General features: G+C 32.5%; 3 protein-coding genes across 3 annotated transcripts; 1 reads left to right on the top strand and 2 right to left on the bottom strand.

Moving 5' to 3' along the window:
• Window positions 1-2963: 2963 nt before the first annotated feature.
• LOC122580361 (TLC domain-containing protein At5g14285-like) lies at window positions 2964-3891 on the top strand. Its single transcript, XM_043752635.1, has one exon. It carries the CDS (start codon window positions 2992-2994, stop codon window positions 3742-3744), a length of 753 nt encoding a protein of 250 aa, XP_043608570.1. The 5' UTR covers window positions 2964-2991; the 3' UTR covers window positions 3745-3891.
• Window positions 3892-4005: 114 nt separating this feature from the next.
• On the bottom strand, window positions 4006-7420 carry LOC122579687 (lysine histidine transporter 1-like). The gene is made up of 8 exons (XM_043751909.1): window positions 7346-7420; window positions 6962-7116; window positions 5872-6255; window positions 5366-5759; window positions 4815-4920; window positions 4616-4707; window positions 4433-4501; window positions 4006-4318 (listed from the first exon to the last, which is right to left on the bottom strand). The coding sequence occupies exons 1-8, from the start codon at window positions 7418-7420 to the stop codon at window positions 4220-4222; spliced, it is 1374 nt and encodes a 457-aa protein (XP_043607844.1). The 3' UTR covers window positions 4006-4219.
• A 703-nt stretch (window positions 7421-8123) lies between these two features.
• On the bottom strand, window positions 8124-11442 carry LOC122578334 (lysine histidine transporter 1-like). The gene is made up of 8 exons (XM_043750276.1): window positions 11268-11442; window positions 10145-10302; window positions 9672-10058; window positions 9194-9587; window positions 9012-9117; window positions 8833-8924; window positions 8687-8755; window positions 8124-8589 (listed from the first exon to the last, which is right to left on the bottom strand). Exons 1-8 carry the CDS (start codon window positions 11316-11318, stop codon window positions 8491-8493), a joined length of 1356 nt encoding a protein of 451 aa, XP_043606211.1. The 5' UTR covers window positions 11319-11442; the 3' UTR covers window positions 8124-8490.
• Between the last annotated feature and the right edge of the window lie 10344 nt (window positions 11443-21786).

Here is a 21786-nt window from a genome sequence, read left to right as displayed (position 1 = left end):
ACATGTTTTGGATAATGAATAGAAAATGTATAAGTTCTAGAAGTTTTTTTGTGTTCAAGTTATTATGGAAGGGGGTGTCTGTGGTCTCACCGAGAAAGCATATGATAAATTGACAATCTAAAAACTCTTTTCTGGCAGTTTTAAAATGTTTAGGATGAACTTCACATATTCTTACAAGAATATTATGATAGTCTGATTACTAAGCTATTTTGGTCACGGTTATATATATATTAAATAATAATTTGTATTCTAACTATCTTTTTTCAAAGAAAACAATAAAAAGAATCTTAGTGCTATAATCGAAACCAAAAACATGTATTCTCTCATCTCATGTGCACTAATAAAGTGGGATAATATTGTAGTAGCATTTTATTTTAGTGTACAGAAATCAATCTATCTGATATACAAATCAACACTAATTAATTAATGCTTTAAGGGATGCCCGTTTCTTTGGCCATAAATGTTGAATACAACACACCTAATATTTTGTGTTGTCTTGTGGGTTTTACCATCATCATACTTTCTAAACTAACTTTGACTACCCTTCGTCTTTCCGTTATCTCAATTTGTTCAAATGTAGAAACAACCTAAACATTTTTTTATTTTTTTAAATTTATTAACTGCGAGTTGGTAGTTAACAGTTAGCATTCGAGACACCACATTGACATCCAATTCGGCAGTATGCGGAGCTCGAACCACGTATGTCTGAGATGAAACTCAGGACTCTCGAATCAACCAACCAACCACCCAAACCCACCCCCCCACCCCCATGTATGTTGTCTATCATTTGAAAAATTTATAAATTATTTGAGAGCAAAATTATAACCATCTAGAATTCATGGCTCAAATGCGATGAAAATGTGTCAAAGATAAAAAAAAACTTTGACTATTGATAACGATAAGTATTCAAGATTGAAAAATTTGTATGGATAGGAACTTTTTGAGGTTCTATGGTGTTTTTAATGTTTTTGGTTGAAAAGTTTGCAAAACTAGGAACCCTGGCGTTTCAAACGCCGGACTTGTATTACGTGGCAGTACTTTTCACTTTTGGCTAACTTAGTTTTCACTTACTTTTTATGAAGCCCGTCGTTTGGAACGCCGTTCTTACCTATAAATATACAAATCCGGCGTTTGAAACACCGGACTTCTTATTTTCACAAAACCTTTTGTCACAAACACTAGAAACACCACAAGACTGAAAAAAATACCCATCCGTACAAAATTTTCATTCAAGATTTCGTTGGTCACATATATGAATAGATAGATTTCTTTCTTTGGTTTGTTTTGGTTATATAGAGATAACAAGTAGTATTTAATTCAGATGTACAAATTACAACTGTGGTATTTTTGTGACAAACTATCCTACCATCCCAAATTGTTTATCTAGAGAAGTTCGAACTTATACTTTTTACTAGGGCAGAACATCATTTGTTTAAAAAAATTTCAAGATGTAGATCATTATGTTACTTTGATGGTGAATATTTTATTGGGAATATTGAGTTATCAACATGATTTGCCTTGAAAAAAGCAACTTATACAGGTTATATACGAGTATGAGTGAACTTTAAATTTTGCAGTTAAGAAAACAAAAGGGTGAAAGATGTGGTGGGTTTTTTTTTTCTTCAATTGACAAAAATTGGCATAGTGGCTTCACTACCTATAATTTGGCTTTTTCTTTTTTCCTTTGTTTTCAACAGCAAATATTATTGAACCTTGATATTTTATACCAAGAGGCAAGACTTCTACTACTCCACCAAAGTGGTGGTGACTTTTTTTTTTTTTTTTTTAATTACTTAAATGGTACATGACGTTTGCGCAATATTGTTGATTTGATTCCTTTCGAAATTACACGGATCATACCTAACGTATCCAAAATTCCACTCGGACCATACTAGAACCAAACGTCGTTTAATGGCCGTTAAAAACCCCAACGTGACTTGCACGTGAGGGGTAAAGATGTAATGTCACGTTTTTTAATTACATAAATGGTACCTAACGTTTGCACGATATTGCTGGTTACATACCTAATGTTTCTTAATTACTTAAATGGTACCTAATGTTTAGTTTTAATTTTTTTTGTATATTTTTATTTTTAAAGGTGAATTTAGCTTTAAGCCAATGTTTTAAAAACTGGTATTTTAGTCATACCGGTGTGGAAAAATTTCTGGTATTATCGATATTACCGGAAATACCGGCCGGTACGACTATTTTTAATTTGTTTTATCTTTTTTTATAAAAATTCTCCAAAACTAGTTACAATTTAATGAAAATATTCAAAATGCACTTATAATCCACTCAAAAACAATAACAAATCGGCCTCATGCAGCCGTTAGGTAGCATTTAAGTAATTAACTATATTTTGTTTCCACCCAAATCGGCCTCATGCAGCCGTCGTTTGTTGGAAACATGTATAGTTTTTTTTTTTTACCCCTCTTCTTCTAAATGTTTAAGTTAAAAGTTTTTCATTTGCCAAAATTGATGACCACACTTTTGGTTTGTGTCTTGGAGGCGAGATGTCAATCATCCATTGAATGATACTTTTTTCCAATTTACTAATTTAACAACCATATCTTTTCACCTATAAAAATAAAATTATTTTGTTGCATCAAGTATATATATACTCGTATATTTTTCCGAAAAGATAGATTTATCATAATATACACTCCACCAAATTAGTTAATTTTTTTGCAAACCCACCAAATACGTATATTTATCATTAATCATTTATTAATGTTGAGATTATCAAGTCAAGTATGCTATTAGGTTGCGTTCAAGTTAGATAATTTCGAGTAGATAGACTTAACCCCCACCCCGGCCTATCCAAATTCCCAACTAAATTTGTTGTTCAAACAGGGTCTTATTTGGCGGCGTTTGACTTCATCAACTTTTGCCCACATTCATTCATCATCTATATATGAATATGAATATGAATATGAATATGAATGCTCTCCGAAATGCTATCAAACAAACCAATTACAAACAAACAAAACAATGTATATCAATAATACCTTAACTCTCCCTTCATTTTTGACAATGTTTCTTACAATATACACACAAGCCCACTTCATAGTTTTCCGCAACTGGTCCCCCAAACTCCGGCCGGAAGCCGCGAGCTGTCTGATATCCTTAGCTCACGGCACCCCGGCCGTGTTCCTTGCAACACAAGCAATCATATCAGCTAGCCCAAATGAACAACAAACATTCGCATCACGAAACACCCCGTTTCAAAACACTGTACTAGAATACAGCATTGCATATTTTGTAACAGATTTATTACATTTGTTAGCGTATAGTCCAAAAGATTTTTTATTCATAAGCCATCATTTAGCAACACTTTTTGTGTTTATATCGTGCCGGTTTTTCGTGTTACATGGTGCATATCCTGTTTTATGTTTGTTAATTATCGCCGAGGTTACTAGTTTGTTTCAGAATCTTTGGACGTTGGCGAATGCAAGAAGGGACGATTCAAAGGTTGCTTGTAAGGTTTTTGAGTTGATATGTGTTCCGTTTTATGTGTTTTATTCGGTTGTTAGAGGGCTTGTTGCACCGGTTTTTGTTTATAAGATGATCGTGTTTTATTCTAGTGGTGTTGCGGATGATGTTGTTCCTAAACGGGTTTGGGTTTCTTGGATGTTTGTGGTGGTTAGCGCGATTTCGGTTAGTATTCTTTGGATTAGTAATAATTGGGTTGTGTTGTATAGGGAAAGAATGGGTAAGATTGAAAAAGAAAAGAAAATTAAGTAGTTTGTGACATAATACACGTTTGTAATGTTTCAAGGTACATAATTTTGTAATAAGTGTGACATTTTGGGATATTTGATGTAAGTTGTAACACCATCAATTTATAGATACAAAAGAGAATCATATATCAATTCTTATCTGGTTCTGAAATTCAATTGTGAATGTTACTCTGCTGGGTGCTTAATAACAAATTCTTGAATTGCTTGCTAGAGAATACTGTGATACATATAAGAGCAAACACGATGTATTGAACATATTATGCAACGTACACGTATACAGAAAACGATAATAGATGGATAAAGAATCGAATAAGAGAAGTATTAGCCTAATGAAATAGTGTACTAATGATATTTCACACACAAAGAAACAGAGATGGTATTAACTTTGCACAATGATGATTCAAAGCAGCTAAAAACCCTTCATGGGATCTCTGCGCGCTATTATTTTGATCTGTTTACTTTTTTCGGAAGATATATGATCAGTTGTAGAACTTATAGTCCTTGGCTTTCTTTATGATGTTTTGCAGCCCTCCGATGGGAGATAGAATCATCAAACATAGACCCAAAAATATGCAAATCTGAAAGACAAAAATTTGACTTTTAGTTGCTCTTATATTTTAATTTCTGCAAATAATATGGATAAAACAGCAAAGGGGCTATATATATAATGAACATTATGAGATTAAATATACCCAATTAGTGCACCAAGACAAGCTGAACCTCTTTGGTTTGTAGATAGCAAGCCACATTATGCATGGGAGCTAATGTATAAAAAATTAAATGTAATACAACAAGGAATTAGTAAGCTTTGAAAAAAGAAATCTAAGAGTGCTCATAATTTGTAAAAGTTGTATGATTTTCCAAGATTTTCTTACAAAATAAGTTGTTGGTGCAAATGCAAAGCCTCCAAAGAATCCAAGGAGACCTCCAAAGAAAGGGAAGGTTATCGCGACAAACATTGTGAATGCTGAACCCAAAGAAAATATCAGTCAGCGACTCTTCAAAGCAGAGAGGTTTAAAAAGTGTCATGCCATGAAATTAGCCCGATAATACTTTATTGAGGCAGTCACTTACCTACGTAGATATTACGTGAGATGAAACGTAAGGCGAAGGTTGGTTTGAATTTCAGTTTCTTTACCAACAAGGTTTCGATCATGTCAAAAACTGGCATTGCATATATCTGTAAGAAGTAAAAGGTTGGTTAGTAGTCTGCGAAAGCTTAAACTTTAACACTTTTTTAAACAAATAACATTGGCATCTCCATCGATACCAAATTTTTCTTTAATGAGGTGTCATGAACAGCGTGTCTATTCTATAAATGTATTTACAGGAGTACTGAATGTTAAGGGTATTCAAAATTTGGCAAACCAAACAGTATATATAGTTTTTTATTTTAAAAGGTTTCTTATGTAAAAGATCTCTTTCAGTTTTCAAAATGGACTAAAACAATCTGGTTCTGGTCAGTCAGACCCATCCGGCTAAAGTCAATTTTTTTTCAACTTGGATTGCCAAACTCTCAAACCAGCTAAACTGATCTGTAGTCTATACACATCCCTATAGGGCAGAAATTATAACTTTAGACGAAACAAGTCATTGATGTGAGTTGTTTCTTTTGGTTAAAATACCTGATAGCTGCCAATGACATGGATTACCACAAAAAAGTTAGCTGCAGCAATAAGCCATTTTGGCTTATTTAGTGAAATCAGAATGTTGTCATCAACTTCATTTCCAAACATGTAATATCCAATAAGGGCAACCGGAAAATAACACAAGGCGACAACAATATAAGCCACAAGCACCCCCCTCCACATTGGCCCCTTAGAAGGCTTCTCGGGAGTTGAAGGGATTGTTGCCTGTATCTCCAAAACAACATTGTGGCCTGCGTATGCAAAAGCCACATCACCCAAAGCTGTAAAAAAGTTGAAGGTTGTTTCTGCACGGTCCTTTCCTTTGTAACCATATTCTACATTCTGCTGCATGCCCTTGTGAATTGAAGCGGACCAAGCAATCGTGGAGTAACTATTTGGAAGAAACATTTTCATTAATCAGATATTAGTATCAGAGTAAGATAAGCATATTTAATAATAAAAAAAAAAAGTTGTGGGAGATATGTTTGGATGTAAACTCTCACGTTAAAGACATAACAGCAGCAGCCAAGGAGACCCCAGATATTGAGTTAAAGTTTGGAAGATGAGACAATACGAAATGTACAGAAGCAAATATCATAATAAAATATGTTGTTTTAATTTTTGGAGCGCCATCCCAAATAATGTCGTGGATTTTCTTTAAAGATGCCCCTCCTGTGACCATGTAGACTATGTCCACGCCCACTTCGCAGATCAATTGTTGTGGCACAACAATATACAAACCAAGCTTTTCGCCAAAAGCTTCTTGGCCTAATTCGTGGTACCTATCAAATCGCTTTCCAGGAACCATTTCATGCATTTCAACCATCTGCCAGAGCGTGTACAAGGTAATTACCCATGACAGAATTAGTATAACCACACCAGGCCCCCTGTATTCAAGATCAGTGGATACTGTTAGCATATAACACAGAAATTTTAACGGAATCTAAAGGACTAAGCTCTCTTTTTTAGCAGCTGTTGAAACTATAGGTGGCAACATAGGCAGGTTGGATAGCTGGTTGAAATAGACTAGGTGAGATTGGGCTAACTCACAAAACACTTTTTTGCCCATTTTTAACTTTCTGATAGTTAGTTTAATAGTTTATGCCGTGAACGGTGAACATGATGAAACATAATATGAAAACACATTCTTAATATAGAGGTTGTTTGCAGAAACATAGACTTTCGGCATATTTTAATTTTTAACCCATTTTACCTGTAATCCATTGATCTAGTGTTATATTTTCTTTCTTTTTTTTTTTTTTTGGTTTTTGTGGTAAATCACATACGAAAAATTCGACACCTCTAGTTGAAACAATGCTCTACGCAGGAGCAGATCATGAACTGTATGATCCACTAGCCATGCGTGCATATTTAAAGCATTCCTTCATTTTTATTATTATTATCATTATTATTTTATTGTAGTGTAAAAGACTAAAAAGTTTGGGAAAATGTTATCTAGTGCATAACTTAGATGGAATTCGTGGCTATGCTGGCTTTGAAAATGATACTGTATGTCAAATTCTCTTTTATGGTGATATAAGGTTCTATATACTAAAAAAGTTAACTTTTGTTTTTTGGTTTTAGAAGTAGTACCATCCAAGATTTGACATGGCGTATGGAAGACTCAAGACTCCAGCTCCAACCATAGCGGTGACATTGTGGAAAGCAGCATAGTACCACTTTGCGTTTCTTGATGAAGTGATTGGAAGCCAATCGTCAATCTTTTTCTGCTCTGCTGTCCTTTCATCCTGTTATCAGACAAGTATTGAGACAAAAACAAGGTAAATAAAGAGACATCCTCTAAATATCATTTGTGCATCTGATTTACTAATGCATGTCATTTGATCATAAAATGTGATTTCTATTTGATGAATGAGAAGTTACTCCAATAAGAAATTCATTTAACACTCTAATTTAGTTTAACATGTAAAAAGATACTTCAAACATTATGAAAATTAAGCTTCACAAGAGCCTTACAACAAGAGATACATCATCGGTTTGACTCTTTAGGTCAACACCTGACTTCAAATCATCTGAATCTAGAGTTCCCATTGATCTGTGTAATGATAGTAACGAGAGGTGCTGGAACACGAAACAGAAAACAGGAGGGGGTAGATTCACTTATGTAAGTACGGCCTCTTAATAAATATTTGTGCATCAGATACAATTTGCCGGCCATTTATTCCATATTTGGCAGGCCAGGCGTGGGGTCTCATAGGATGAAAGCTGTCCTAACTTATATAAAGTCTTAAGGATCTCAATCAAAAGCGTCTTTGGAATCAACATTAGATGTCTTTTTAGTAAGCGCCAAATGCCACATCCGTATTCTCTAGACATGAAAGGGAAAGATGAATATGATCTGTTTTAGCGACGTTTGAATTAAAATTATGATGCACACTATGCATATCTTGTTATACTATACTTCAGACGACTTTATTAGAACCTTGGTAAAGCTGAAATTTTTATTAGTAGCAGATGTTTCTTATGTGTAGCAACATATGTATCAAATTTTTAATTCGGCCAATTTTATTTCTTGAATGGGATGAATGGTGTATTGTTGTCTTAAGAAAGGCTGGATAGCAAATAGTAATTGTCAAACCCAGTATTGTGAAAACCGTTACTTAAAGGTAGACAGTTTGTAACTAAGAATCTAAACTTGGATTGAGATCTGAGAGGATACTCAAGTGGAACAATAAGTAGCAGATTTCAGAATATGAAACAAAACTTCTTATAGATTGCAATTATATATGAGAACTAAGATGCAACTTTTGATATGGTATTTTGTTCATTACTTTGAATCATATTACAAACAAAGATCAAAAGGACACAAGCATTGTGCTAAATAGATAGCGAACACAACTCTAACTTCAGGATAAATTCAAATCTACAAATTCAAGTGGAAATATGTATAAGAATATGCACACACAATTACTTTGAAGTAAACACTTTTAAAAAAACTGCTTGTATATCTGCAGACAGTATCTTTTGTGAATTCCGTGGCAAGACTCCTTTTTTCCTTATAAACACTCTTTTCAACCATAATATTCCCGAATAGCTTATAGTATCACCACGATGTTTATGCTAAGTCATACATGAAACCTCAACTTCATTTGTATAGATGTTTATGAGAAAAACTTGTAGGTTTTGGCCTGGACGATGATTGACCTTAAACCTCCAATAGGTGACAAGATCATCAAACAAACTCCAAATACGATACATATCTGAAAATTTATATAGGAAAAAGTTAATATAAATGATCAGGGTATTCCAAAAAAGATTGTTTAGTTTCGGGTGTTAGACTTGTACAGAATTACATACCCAGTTAGCTATCCAAGATAAGCTCCACCTTCTTGGTTTGTAGATGGCAAGCCACATGATGCAGGGCAACTGAAAGATACAGATTAATAAAGTCAAAATAAAGTTCATTCAGAATAAAAGAATGAGGAAAACATGAAGTTGCTTACGAAGTATGTTGTTGGGGCGAATGCAAATCCTCCAAAGAAACCAAGCAGTCCACCAAAGAAAGGGAAGCAAATACCTATGAACATTGTTAATCCTGCAACCAAAAGGAAGAAATCAATCAGAATGAGTAATCCCCAACTCGTTATTGGTCTGTCGTATAATATAATTTGCTTTTGCTTACCAACATATACATTCCTTGTAATGAATCGAAGAGTAAAACTAGGGGCGAAGTTCAACTTCTTCACCAACACAGTTTCCATCATATCAAATACAGGCATTGCATATATCTACAAAATAACATATCATCTTTAGATATGAAAGTAGTAATGAGTACAACTTAAAGCAGAGTTGACGATTTCTCACCTGGTAACTACCAATGACGTGAACTACAACGAACAAATTAGCCATGGCGATTAGCCATGTGGGCTTGTTCAAAGTCACAAGGATATTATCGTCAACCCCATTTCCATAAATATAATACCCAATAAGAGCAACTGGGAAATAGCATATGGCGACTACTATATATGCAACGATCACTCCTTTCCACATAGGACCCTTTGATGGCTTCTCAGGAGTCGACGGTATAGTGGCTTGGATTTCCAACACCACGTTGTGACCAGCATATGCAAAAGCAACATCACCCAATGCACTAAAGAAGTTAAACACGGTCCCAATTGTACTCTTCGCTTTGTATCCATAATCCACTTCTGGCTGCACACCCTTATTCAAGGCAGCAGACCACGCGATAGTTGAGTAACTGCATCATAACAGTTTTGTTAATCATTCACTTTTGAAATTAATCGATACTATATATTTCGTACTATATGCTTATAGTTAGTACCTGAGGGACATGACTGCTGCAGCCAAGGAGACTCCAGAGATGGAATTAAGATTAGGGAGATGGGACAGAACGAAATGGACCGAGGCAAAGATCATGATGAAATAGGTAAGTTTCATATCGTTACAGTTGTCGTCGCAAACCAATTTATGGAATTTCTGCAAGGATTTTCCTCCTGTGACCATATAAACAATGCACACACCAACTTCAACAATCAATTGTTGTGGAACCACGATATAAAGACCGAGCTTTTCCCCAAAAGCATGTTGTCCAAGCTCATGGTATCTGTCAAATCGTTTCCCAGGTACCATTTCGTGCATTTCAACCATTTGCCATAATGTGTATAGTGTCACAACCCATGATATGATTAAAACCGCAATACCAGGACCCCTGAAAGTTTTCGTGGCACGTATTAATTAGGATTTTATACAAATTTTGATGAATCTTAGAAACTCTAAAGATCGAGGGAAACTAACCAGCCGAGTTCGGACATTGCATATGGGAGACTGAGAACACCGGCTCCAACCATAGCCGTGACATTGTGAAAGGCGGAGTACCACCATTTCGCATTCCTGGATGATGTTATCGGAAGCCAGGCATCGATGGCTTTCTCCTTTTCGGTCCTGCTGTCAACCTGTTTATATCACCCGGCCCACTATTAGAAATTTTGTAACCAATGATACAATCTTTGAATCCATTTACCATAAGCTATTCTAAATTCAATCCAGCAATTCAGCAAAGTGCTAGGCGCATAACTAGTTGAATTGGGGGTAAATGGGTGGGAACCTCTGGTCCCATGTACCATCTTGGTACCCAGAGTGCACGCCGCATTGATTTCATGCCCGATGACTTACCATTTTCACACATGGATCATAATATATAGTTTCTCCACTTGTCTTTATCAAGATTTGAACTTGTGACTCGCAGCCTTCATCTATAGGCTTATGTGGTCACATTGTGACGGTACTAGTTGATCTATGATCAATGGATATAACTATTTGAATTGTGTAGATCTTGCAAGTAGTAACTTATTTTATAGGATAAAAACAAATATATAGATATGTTACTTTATATATATTTTTGCTTATAACAGTGGAAAGGAAACGCTGGCTAAAAGTATACTTTGTCACTTTCTGTCTCATTTAATTATCCTGGTTTTGTTTTCTACAAACAGAGTTATCCAAGATATATGAAGGGTTAATCCATACCTTTTGATAATATAAAATGTGAAATAATTTATATTTTGGATCCAGACCTTTTTGCTATCAAATTAACCCGAAAAATTGTGTGTTATTGACATGAAGGATCCATTTTAAGTTTCAAGTATTTTGTGACAACTGACAAGGCAATATAATAGTAAGAAAACCATAAAAGACATGAGAGCAAGTCTGATAACTAACAATATTAAACATACAGTAGTAGTAGTAGTACATAAAGAAGAGACAACATATCTATGAATTACTAACATATAAAGCCAAAGCAAAAAGACAATCATGGTATCTATATTAACTAACCATATCAAAATCTAGTTTAGTACTTGTAGTATTTTATAAACTATGGTCTTCACTTTTCTGCATTCTAGAGAGTTAATAAGTATACCTTGTCATTATATTGCTGATCTTGTGTGTCCATGGCGCTGTCGTTAACCATTTTTGACACGAAAATCCAGATATCGACGATTGGCAAACAAACTATGTGCCGAAATCAGAGTGATTTGAGTTTGGAGTTGGTGTATAGATGCATAATACTTATAGAGAAGGGAGATGGCAGCCATGTTACATTCTACTTACATGAAGTCAATTGTAGTTGGCTGTTTCCAGGAAGCATTGTATCATCCATGTGCTTGCTTGGTCAACTCTCATAAGTCCAATAGCCATGCCACAAGTGTCAAATCTGAAAATTTGTTTGAGTTTTCTATCTTAATTTTTGTTTTTAGAAGCAAGTGTTACAACTTGATAAATATTTAACTTAGATTTTATTATTATATATGAGTTTATATTCATAATGGTTAAATCAGTGATAAACATCCTAGTCTTTAGAGACAGAGGTCATGAGTTCGATTATCATCCCATGCAAAGATTGGAGGACCTTTTTTACCATTTAGATAGAAAATGAAAGCAAACTCTCTACTTAGGTAAAGATAAGATCTACCTATATCTTAACCTCCACCATACACCGTCAAGCAACTGAGGCTCAAAATCCGTGAAAAACAATACTGACAGTTTCTTTCTTTCTTTACATAATACTCTTGTATATGTTATTAATTATTTTATTATCAAAATAACAAGAGTTAAATTACTGGAGAATAATGGTAGGGAACTAGGATGGGTCATGGGTTAAACGTTACTTTCCATCAAATTATACATAATAAATGATGAAAATAACATTTTAAATAATATATATTGATGAGTTTATCCATACATCAAATAAAAAACTTTCTAAGTTAACATCTGGAACGAATAGATCATTATCTCAATCGTAATCCAAACATAAATTAACATCTACTTTAGGTAATATACCGAACCCAGTCGTAAGGTCACGAGAGTTTTAGCACCTGTGATTCAATTTTTTTTTACAAGTACAGATTGAATATATGCCTAGTAGGAAGAAAACCTTAGTATTCAGTACAAATACACGACAACATATTTTAGAAAAAACCACCTGAACTTGGAAAAAACTGTGATGCAATTTTAGTTATCTAAACTATCAGTTTGTACAAAAATAATTCTAAACAACAATTTAATGTGTATGCATTTTTAAACCATCAGTCTGGAATACTTTTATTATAACTGAACCAGTGAACCTTGCATATACCGTATAGATTAGATTTTTGCCGGTTGACTATAAAAAGTTATCCTATCTTGAAATTATCTAATAATAAAATATAACAAAATTTTACTTGTGTAAGACAAATCCATGTGAACCTTTTTATGCGTTATCAAGAGTGCGACTTGCTATTAAATAATCGACTACCCCCTTTTCTTTTCTTTTTTTAATTAGAAATTCCGGCTACACACCGGAGAATAAAAATTACAATAAGTAACAACGATTGGAAAATCAAAGCGGTCAAGAAAACTGATTATCCTATAACGACTAAAATATATAACCATTAAAAATATTGAAATAATAATAAGTGGTTTGGTATTATAAAACAAATATTAAAGTAAAACAAATAAGACAGGATCTTGACTTTTTAATCTTGGTTAAATTGATGCGCGAAGATTCACGAAGCAATTTATGCACGATGATTTAAAGATGCACGGTGATTTTCATTGAACAGAAACCTATTGTTTTATTTATTTTACTTTAATACTTGTTTTATTTTATCTAAAACCATAATAATAATTATAATAGTAGTAAAAATACATCATTCCATTGACACATGAATGTTTGACTAGATTAAAAAGTTTTTAAGGAGTTTTGGCTTTTAGTTTTTTTTTTAAAAAAAAACCCTGCTTTGATACTCGGTATCAAAAGCTTTGTATATATGGACTAGATTAGCTTTAACTTTTATTTTCTAACAAAAAAGTTTAAAATAAGAATAATTTTAGGTTTACAAACAAATTTTTACAAATATATATTCACCAATTAAATCATGCCTAAATAATTTCGCTTCCTTTTTTCTCTTTATTACTTGAATCATATCACATGCCATATGTACGTGTTTGTAAATTTTTATATGTAAATTATTTGTCACCTTAACATTCCTCTTAAAGATAAACGCTAGTCTAAGAAGCGTTCCAAATTTTGTGAGAGATTTTAACATTCTCTTGTTAACAACTTTGATGCTATAATAACTAGATACATCTATTTTAACAACACATACCCGGCCTAAATAATACTTACTATCGATGCTTTCAAAGTAACTAAGTAACCACCATTAAACAAAGTAGATCACTTCAAGATCTTGTTTATAAAAACCATCTACACCTACAATCGAATCCAGTACGTTGTAGATGAAAAACCTTTTGTACTATATATATATATAGGGTAAAATTATTTTGAGAACTTTTTTTTTTACGAGAACCTTTGAAAACTTTTCAAATCAAGCCCAACCGATGATTATTCTTTACATGAAAATTGTTTTCTGATTGTTTTCTGAATAACTTATGTGTAATTTTGAAGTTTATAATTGTGTGGAGGCATGGATTATTATCCGTTATACAATTATGTGAAAATTTGGATTATTGATCACATGTGCACGAATATTGCTATGATTAAATGTGATTGACTTGCATACATGTGATCATAGCAATATTCGTGCACATGTGATAAAGAATCCAAATTTCCACATAATTGTATAATGGATGATAATCTGCCTCCACACAATTATAAATTTCAAAATCACACATAAGTTATTCAGAAAACAATCAAAAAATAATTTTCATGTAAAGGATAATTATCGGTTGGACTTGATTTGAAAAATTCTTAAAGGTTCTCGCAAAAAAAAGTAATCAAAATAACCTTTCACTATATATTCTTTGAACGTTGTTTTACTCAAATGAACGAAACTTCACTAATTTACTTTTACACCCTCTATATAAAATTCTTAAAAGTTCTTGTTTTTTAAAAGTTTGTAAATTAACCTTTCCATATATATATATATATATATATAATGGTCAAAGGGGTGGATGGAGTCGCAAAAGCGCACTAATTTAGATTTTCCAAGACGATTGATGTACGTGCAACAATTTTGACCGTAGGTGGCACTTCAGTTCTATCTACCCATTGTTTAGTTGATGCAACTCGCATTCAAATTCAGAAGTAACTTAAAAAGTTATATCAAATGTATGCAGTGAAAATTGGATATAAAGATCGTTTCCTGAATTATATGTTGTAACCGATCAACCCATTTTAACAAAGACATACATCTATTCTGTATCAAGTGTCCATATATATGCCGACACGATGAATTGGTACTGTTGTGTATATATACGTGTGTACTAAATTAACAAATATAAAGTCAACAGATAGAACCTCAAATTTGAACCATGTGAACCCTTATTATCACTCGAATGTACCAACAAAGCAAAAGGTTCCCCACACTCAATAGATTCATTTAAATTCCGTTTTTACGCCACATGATTCTCGTACTAGTTTACTATTGTTATATACATTGCATTCTGACTTATACATTACAATATTATTACGTAATATTATTATCATATCATTCAACGTCACTTGTCCCCTCAGTATGGCATGTTCATACAAATTACGTAGCATTTTTCAAAATATATACTCTGTATTAGTTATCAAACTAACATAAGTTATTAAGCCATAAAATTTACTATTAATATCAATGTCACTTGACAGTTGACACTGGCATCTTCATACAAATTACGTAGCATTTTCAAAATTTATCCTCTCTATTGTTATTATTTATCAAACTAATAACATAAGTTAGGAATAGTCTGCAATGCCGGCTCAAGGTTTTTCGGGGCCTTAAGCAAGATCAATTTTGGAGCCATAATCATCATATCTATATTCGAATTTCTCTACGAGAATAATGAAACTTTGATTTCCAAGAAAAGTGATGATGTTAAAAACGGTTCATTGTTCACAAACAAAAGAGATGATTTCAAGCCCTAACTATAAAAAGAAAAATCTCGTTGTAAACGTATAATAATAGGCAAAAGTATTGAAAATTTAGGAACCTTTGTAATTGGTAGGCCTTAGGCCCGTGCCTAACTCCACATAACCATAAGGCCGGCTCTGATAGCCTAGAAAAGAAGGTCATGGTAAAAACTACTGTAAAAAGTAATTAAGCAATGTTGGTATCTGGATCTTTAATTTGATTATTATTTACATTTTTAATTTATTATTTATTTTTTTGTTATTTTGGAAATTACGTTTACTCTTAAATTACATACATTTTGGAGATGAAACCTATGACTCTAATAAAAACCCTGATAATCCACCATTCACAAATATAGTAAGTGAGATTTGAACTATGGATTCTTTCAAATTTAATACTAGCTCGCAAGACAAAATTAGGATGCTAAATGTGGTTTTACACTAAATCTATAATAATATAACTAAAATAAGAGGTTGAGGTACACTTGGCACCCCTAATCTCCCTCTTTGAGCCTACTCTCCTCTCTTTATTAATCATCTACTTTTTTAATATTTATTTAATAAATAAACAAATGGCCGACCTTATATTATTATTATCTTTGTTTATCTATATACATACAACCTAAAAAAACCCTCACATATTCTAAACCCAAACAAAAACCTACGGCCATTAAAAAAAACCTACGACGAAAAGGTTTTTTTAATTATTTACTTTGTTCATATATTTAATCATCATTATTATATTATAATTATTTAACGAATTCTTATGTTATTGTTATAGAATCCATAATGTTATTGTTTCTTTAACAACAAAAAATAAGATCACATTAGTTCATCTTGAAGATCTTAAGCCAACATATGTTAACAATCATCTCTACAACTCCGTGATGTGCATGTATAGACTGTTTTGGAGTGGAACAACCCAAAAAGATCAAAACGTTCGAAATCGTCTTTGTTCATGAATTGATATGTATTTTTCAAATTATATATTTTTCTTTACTTTTCATAATTATATTCTAAAGTTGTTGTTTGTGTTTATCTTAGGTTTAGATATAACAAGCTAAAAATTTTTTTTAACTAAAGTTGAATAAAAGGAGGTTAGCTAGATTCAATATTTATATGAAGTTAATTTTTATATGTTTCCTTCTTTAGTTTTAATTTTTTTTTAACTAAAGTTGAAAAAAAAGATTAACTATCATCAATATTTATATAGAGTTAATTTTCATATGTTTCCTTCTTTAGTTTTTTTTTTTTAACTAAAGTTGAAAAAAATGGGGTTAACTAGATTCAATATTTATATGGTTTTAATTTTTAAATGTTTTCTTATTTATTTTTCGTAATTTAGCCTAAAATTGTTGTTTGTGTTTGTCTTAAGTTTAGATATAGCAAAATTTGTGATGAAGATGGACGTCCAACCAATTGTACGTAGTTTACCAAGTGGTCCTTCAAAACTTGTGACGATTTGAACTTCACATAAGTTATTTACTTTGTATAGTTCATATTACGAATTCTCTATTTTTGAGTACATGTTTTCAATTAGTTTATTTCCGTTCTAATTATAAATATACTTCTTCAACTTTTTGTCTTATTTGATTCGTCTTATGTTTTATTTTTAGGAAATTTATTTTTATTCGCTATCTAATTAATATACTTGAATTCCACCTTTTTTAGCTTTGATTAATATATTTTGAGACTACCATCCATTGTACGAGCCTAAGCACTAGTATTATTATATAGTAAAACCTTTCCAAATTAAAGAAGGTTCAAGGCCATAAAATCACAGCATGTTTTTATTTTTATTTGAATGTTAATAATATATTATGTAAAAACCAATATTTGCAATATAAGTACTAGGTAAAATAAAATAATTAGGGAGATTTACATATATATCTCATTTTTAAGATCTAATTATATATCTATCCAAAATATGCTTTAGAAGCATTATATTTATGCATTAAAAACTTGCACTTTAAATAAATATGTAATTATGTCTCTTAGGTAGGATATTATGTAAATTTTCCAAAACAAATTAAACTAATATTTGCATCAATTTTATCATGATCTAAGGGTCAAAGTTTTATTTAATTTATTTTACTTTAATGTGTGTTTTACGAGAAAGTTACATTTTTTGTACCTAAAGTTGTCAAAATTTTCACTTATAGTCTTTAAGTGAAAAAATTACATTTTTGGTACCTGAAGTTGGTTTTTTTTTCCATTTTTGATATCAAGTACATATGCCGTTTGTTTTTTTCCGTTAACGTCCTCACGTGACCAACACGTAAGGGTATTAAAATGAAAAAATTTTCACTTAGAGAATATATTTGAAAACTTTGACAACTTCAGGTACCAAAAATGTATATATATATATATATAGGAGGGAGGGAGGGAGTGGTCACCCCTTTTTCAAACTTTACTACCAAAGTACCAATCAAAATCTTTCACTTCAATTTTTCCTAATCTTTCTCTATCTTTCCCAAATCACTGGTGTCATCTTCTTCAAACTTCCCGACCAATCTCCACCTCATCATTTCTTTTTCATTTTTTTAATACTATATAATTTCAAAATCTATATAAACTAAAACATTAAACATTCATTTAAAACTAAACAAATAACATTATAATACTTAAAATAGACACGCATTTTCTATAAAAAAAAACGAATTAAAGAAAAAGAAAAAAAAACGAAATTTAAAAAAAAAAATCCTAAAAATTTTAAAATCCACATCTCTATCTTTGCTTATTAGCGGTTTCACGTTTCTCGCTAAGAATGAGTTCAAGTAGATATGGGTCGATAATATGAGCATGTGACTCAGTGAAAAACTTCAACTCCCGTTGTCGATACTTCGACTTCGTGGCGTCGATTTGCGTAGCACAAAAAATCTTTCGCCAATTGATCCTTCTCGCATTTAAGCACCAAATAATTATGCTTTTCGTGCTTGTAGGCACTAATATCATTCGCTACAACGTCATGAGAGGAAGAAGACGCGGTTTGCTTTTTTCTTGACTTGGGGGAAGAAACTATGGGAGGGGGTGGGTTTTCATTAATGTCGGGAAGGATGTTGTCATTGCTAACCGATTTATACTCCCCCGACTTCCTTTTTGAAAAAGAAACCAAAAATTTCGAGAGTCCCGCAGCTGCCAAAATATCGGCAAAACAATCAGGCACTTTCCATTTGTCGTAAGTCTTGACGACATCCCATGCCCCTGTATGATCAAAATCTTTTTTGGTTCGCTTCTTGTACAACTTCATCGCTTTTTTAGTAACGTCTAAATCGTTGCACCCACTACCTTTGGCCTGTTGCTACAAAAAGTATATAATTAACAATGGTGAAATGTGTGTGTGTGTGTATATATATATAAGTAGAGGGAAGGGAATATGAGGCTATTAGGCATCTAAGTTGGGTGAAAAACCCCGCACATTCCTTTTTTTAAACCATAAAAAAACATGGGGGCCCAAACATTTATTCAAAATATTAAAAAAATAGTATGTGATGGGTTTTTCACCCAAGTTTGGTGCATAACAGTCTGATACCCACTTTTCCCATATAAGTATCACGTAAATATATATATAATTAACAATGGTAAAGTATATTTACCACTTGGATGAAGATACCATTGTAGAGACCCATAGCCGCATTCAACGTTTTCCACTTTGGCCCAATACCATGAACGGTTCGTGTAGTGGAACCCATGGTGCTAGTATAATGCTCGAGAACCCGCCTCCAAAAGCCTTCCGCTTTTTGCTCATTCCCATATTTTTTACATTCCAAAACTTGAATCCAAGTTTTCGCCAACGCAACCTCTTGTTTCTCATTCCAATTCTCACGCTTTTTCCCACCAACCTCTTTCTTTCCACGCTCATCAACTTCTTGAACCTCCTTGTCTTTGTCTTCGTCTTGATCCACATCTATATAAGTAGATAAAAAGAATAAAAGGTATATATATATATATATATATATATATAACGTGTGCTAAAAAGTAAATATATATATATATATATATATTACGTAAACAAAAAGTATATATATAAAGTATGATAAAAAGTATATATATATGTACTGTTTGGTTGTTCTTGAGTTTCGGGTACAATGTCGTCGAGAATGTCGTCATCGTCGTGCCTCATGGCGTGAAGTCGGCGGTCTTAGTAACATTGTAGTGTGAGCATCCATTGGCGGAGGTAGACCCATATTATACGCGTAATTTTGAGAAGCGGGTTGTGGAATGTAAGAAGAAGATTGAGAAAATTGTTGAAGATGGAGGGATTGAGAGTATTGTTGATTTGAGAGAGGTTGAGAATATTGTTGATTTGGGAGAAGTTTATAATATTGTTGATTTAGGGGAGGTTGAGAAAAGTATTGATTTGGGAGGGGTTGAGAATAGTTTTGATTTAAGGGAGGTTCAAGGTACGTAATTAAACAAACAATCTCGATTATTTTTGAAGAAAGGGCTCATTTTTTTTATCCATTTTTTTTTTTTTTATAAATTTGGTGAAAAAAATAATAATAAGAAGAAGAATGGTAGTATTTGTGTGTGTTTTGTGTTAAAAAGGTGAGTTTTTATAGTGAAAAAGGCAGAGATGGTAAGAAATAAATTTAAAATATATATATATTGAAAAAATTGAAACGGTCGAAAAAGACTCGTTGCTTTTGCGGGTCGCAGGTTGGGCCGGGTTTTATCAGGCCACTATAAACAAATCTTCAATTTGCTATAAAAACTCTTTAGAGCCGAATTTCTTATGAAACTCAAGGTTGATGGTTATCATCAAAAGTCAATAATTCATCGATTAATGTCTCTCTTTAGTCATCGTTTTTTTAACAGCCAACAAAAATGTTCTATTACTTTCTATCAAAGCGCTAGATAAAAGTACATTAAGTTAGTTTAGAGACAACACCAAACCGATATGACTATATATTACAAAGTTAAACATGCCAAACTAAATGACTTTCAATTATCCTACAAATTTGCCAATTTTATACCCACATAAAGGTTAACACTTTGATTTCACCAACCATTCCTCCAATAGATATGACCTTTTCACTGGAATATTTGAGATTGTTTACCTGGTAACCTATATTAACCTTTAACAAAAGAAGTGTAAATTTGAGATTGTTTACCTGGGTATATTATGACTCTGAACCTGAAATATTGGAATATCGTGTTCTTAAAATATGCTGACATTTAATTACGGAACTTGGATTGAACAAAAATATGTACTGTATATCACATAGTGCAATTTTAAAGAGTTTTTGCAATTTTGACAACTTTATATAACCTTAATTACTTAGAAGAATCTTTTTAAAATTATACTAGATTGGTGTCCGCGCAATGCAGCGGTGGTAACGGCGACGGTGATGATGTGGTTATTAACGTAAAAGTAACTTAATTGCGGTCGAAGATGTCATGAATTGTTTCGTGGGATATGAAAGGGGAGGATAGGGACGAATTTTAAGTTAGGTTTTTGTTATGTGTTTCTGCATGAGAGATAGATGTTAAATTTTTTTAAGAGCATTTTAGTCACAGTCTATAAAATAGAAATAAAATGTATTAAGATTGAGGGTAAATGTGTCATTGCAGGTTCTTAAAATAAGAGGAGGGTGAGGAAGAGTTTGTTTATAAAAGAGTATAGAAATAGAACAAATGCACTTTTGGTCCCTGTGATATCACATCTTTTACGATTTTGATCCAAACCTATGCAACTTTAAGATTTTTAATAGAACTATTAAGCTATTTATTAAAAGAATACAGTAACACCTACAAAATGTCAATCACCTATAGACAAATAACCTGTATAACCACTTTTGTCATACGCACTTTTGAATTTTGTTTGATTATATGAAATAGATCAAATATTAAAGACAAAGTACTAGAAAACAAACTGGACTTTGCTCGAAATCATGCCGTACAAGTTGCGATACCTTTCATTCCAGTCATCATTTTTAATTTGTATGACTGGAAATATATTAACTAAATATAAAAAAGAAAAATAATAAGTGACATATGGTATTTACTATTTATTTTCTTTTTGCTAATCTTGCCCCTTAATTTTTACACATGTTTTCATTTGATAGGTAAGAGAATTTTTAGGTTATTAATTAACGAGGATTTATCATTTATCTATGAAAAATAATGACGATTAGTTATAATCTACCTAGAAACGTGTGTTTGTGTGATGGTTAACTATAGATATTGTTAACATTATTTTACAAGGACAGTCAGTCAGTAAGATGATAAATCGTCTTCATCAACAACCTGCCTTATATGATGGTCAATGTTTATGATATTAAAAAAATAAATAAATTATAAAGGGTAAATGGGTGGGAACCGTTTGGTCTAGTGTACCGTTTTGGTACTCAGAGCGTACACCGCATAGAACTCATGTCCGGTAAGTCACCATCCTCACACATGAGATCACAAGATATAGTTTTTCCACTTATATTTGGCAAGTTTTGAACCGGTGACCTATAGCCTTAATCTGTGAGCCCATGTGGTAATGACGGTACCACTGGGGTTTCACTCTATTGATAAAATAAATAAATTATAATAT

Source organism: Erigeron canadensis, chromosome 8 (genome assembly GCF_010389155.1).
Source record: "Erigeron canadensis isolate Cc75 chromosome 8, C_canadensis_v1, whole genome shotgun sequence".
NCBI classification, from domain to species: Eukaryota; Viridiplantae; Streptophyta; class Magnoliopsida; order Asterales; family Asteraceae; genus Erigeron; species Erigeron canadensis.
The sequence above is the reverse complement of the archived record's forward strand: the minus strand, read 5'-3'. Positions and strand labels throughout refer to the sequence as shown.

Bases quoted from the DNA above. Each gene is read 5' to 3' on its own strand.
- LOC122580361 (XM_043752635.1), top strand. From the start codon at position 2,992: ATGTATATCAATAATACCTTAACTCTCCCTTCATTTTTGACAATGTTT.
- LOC122579687 (XM_043751909.1), bottom strand. From the start codon at position 7,420: ATGGGAACTCTAGATTCAGATGATTTGAAGTCAGGTGTTGACCTAAAG. The intron at 7,117-7,345 runs GTAAGGCTCTTG...GTCTGATAACAG, and splicing joins CCGATGATGTATCTCTTGTT to GATGAAAGGACAGCAGAGCA. The intron at 4,921-5,365 runs GTATTTTAACCA...TACTTCTTACAG, and splicing joins ATGTCATTGGCAGCTATCAG to ATATATGCAATGCCAGTTTT.
- LOC122578334 (XM_043750276.1), bottom strand. From the start codon at position 11,318: ATGGTTAACGACAGCGCCATGGACACACAAGATCAGCAATATAATGAC. The intron at 8,925-9,011 runs GTAAGCAAAAGC...TTTTGGTTGCAG, and splicing joins TACAAGGAATGTATATGTTG to GATTAACAATGTTCATAGGT. The intron at 8,590-8,686 runs GTATGTAATTCT...ATAAATTTTCAG, and splicing joins TATCTTGGATAGCTAACTGG to ATATGTATCGTATTTGGAGT.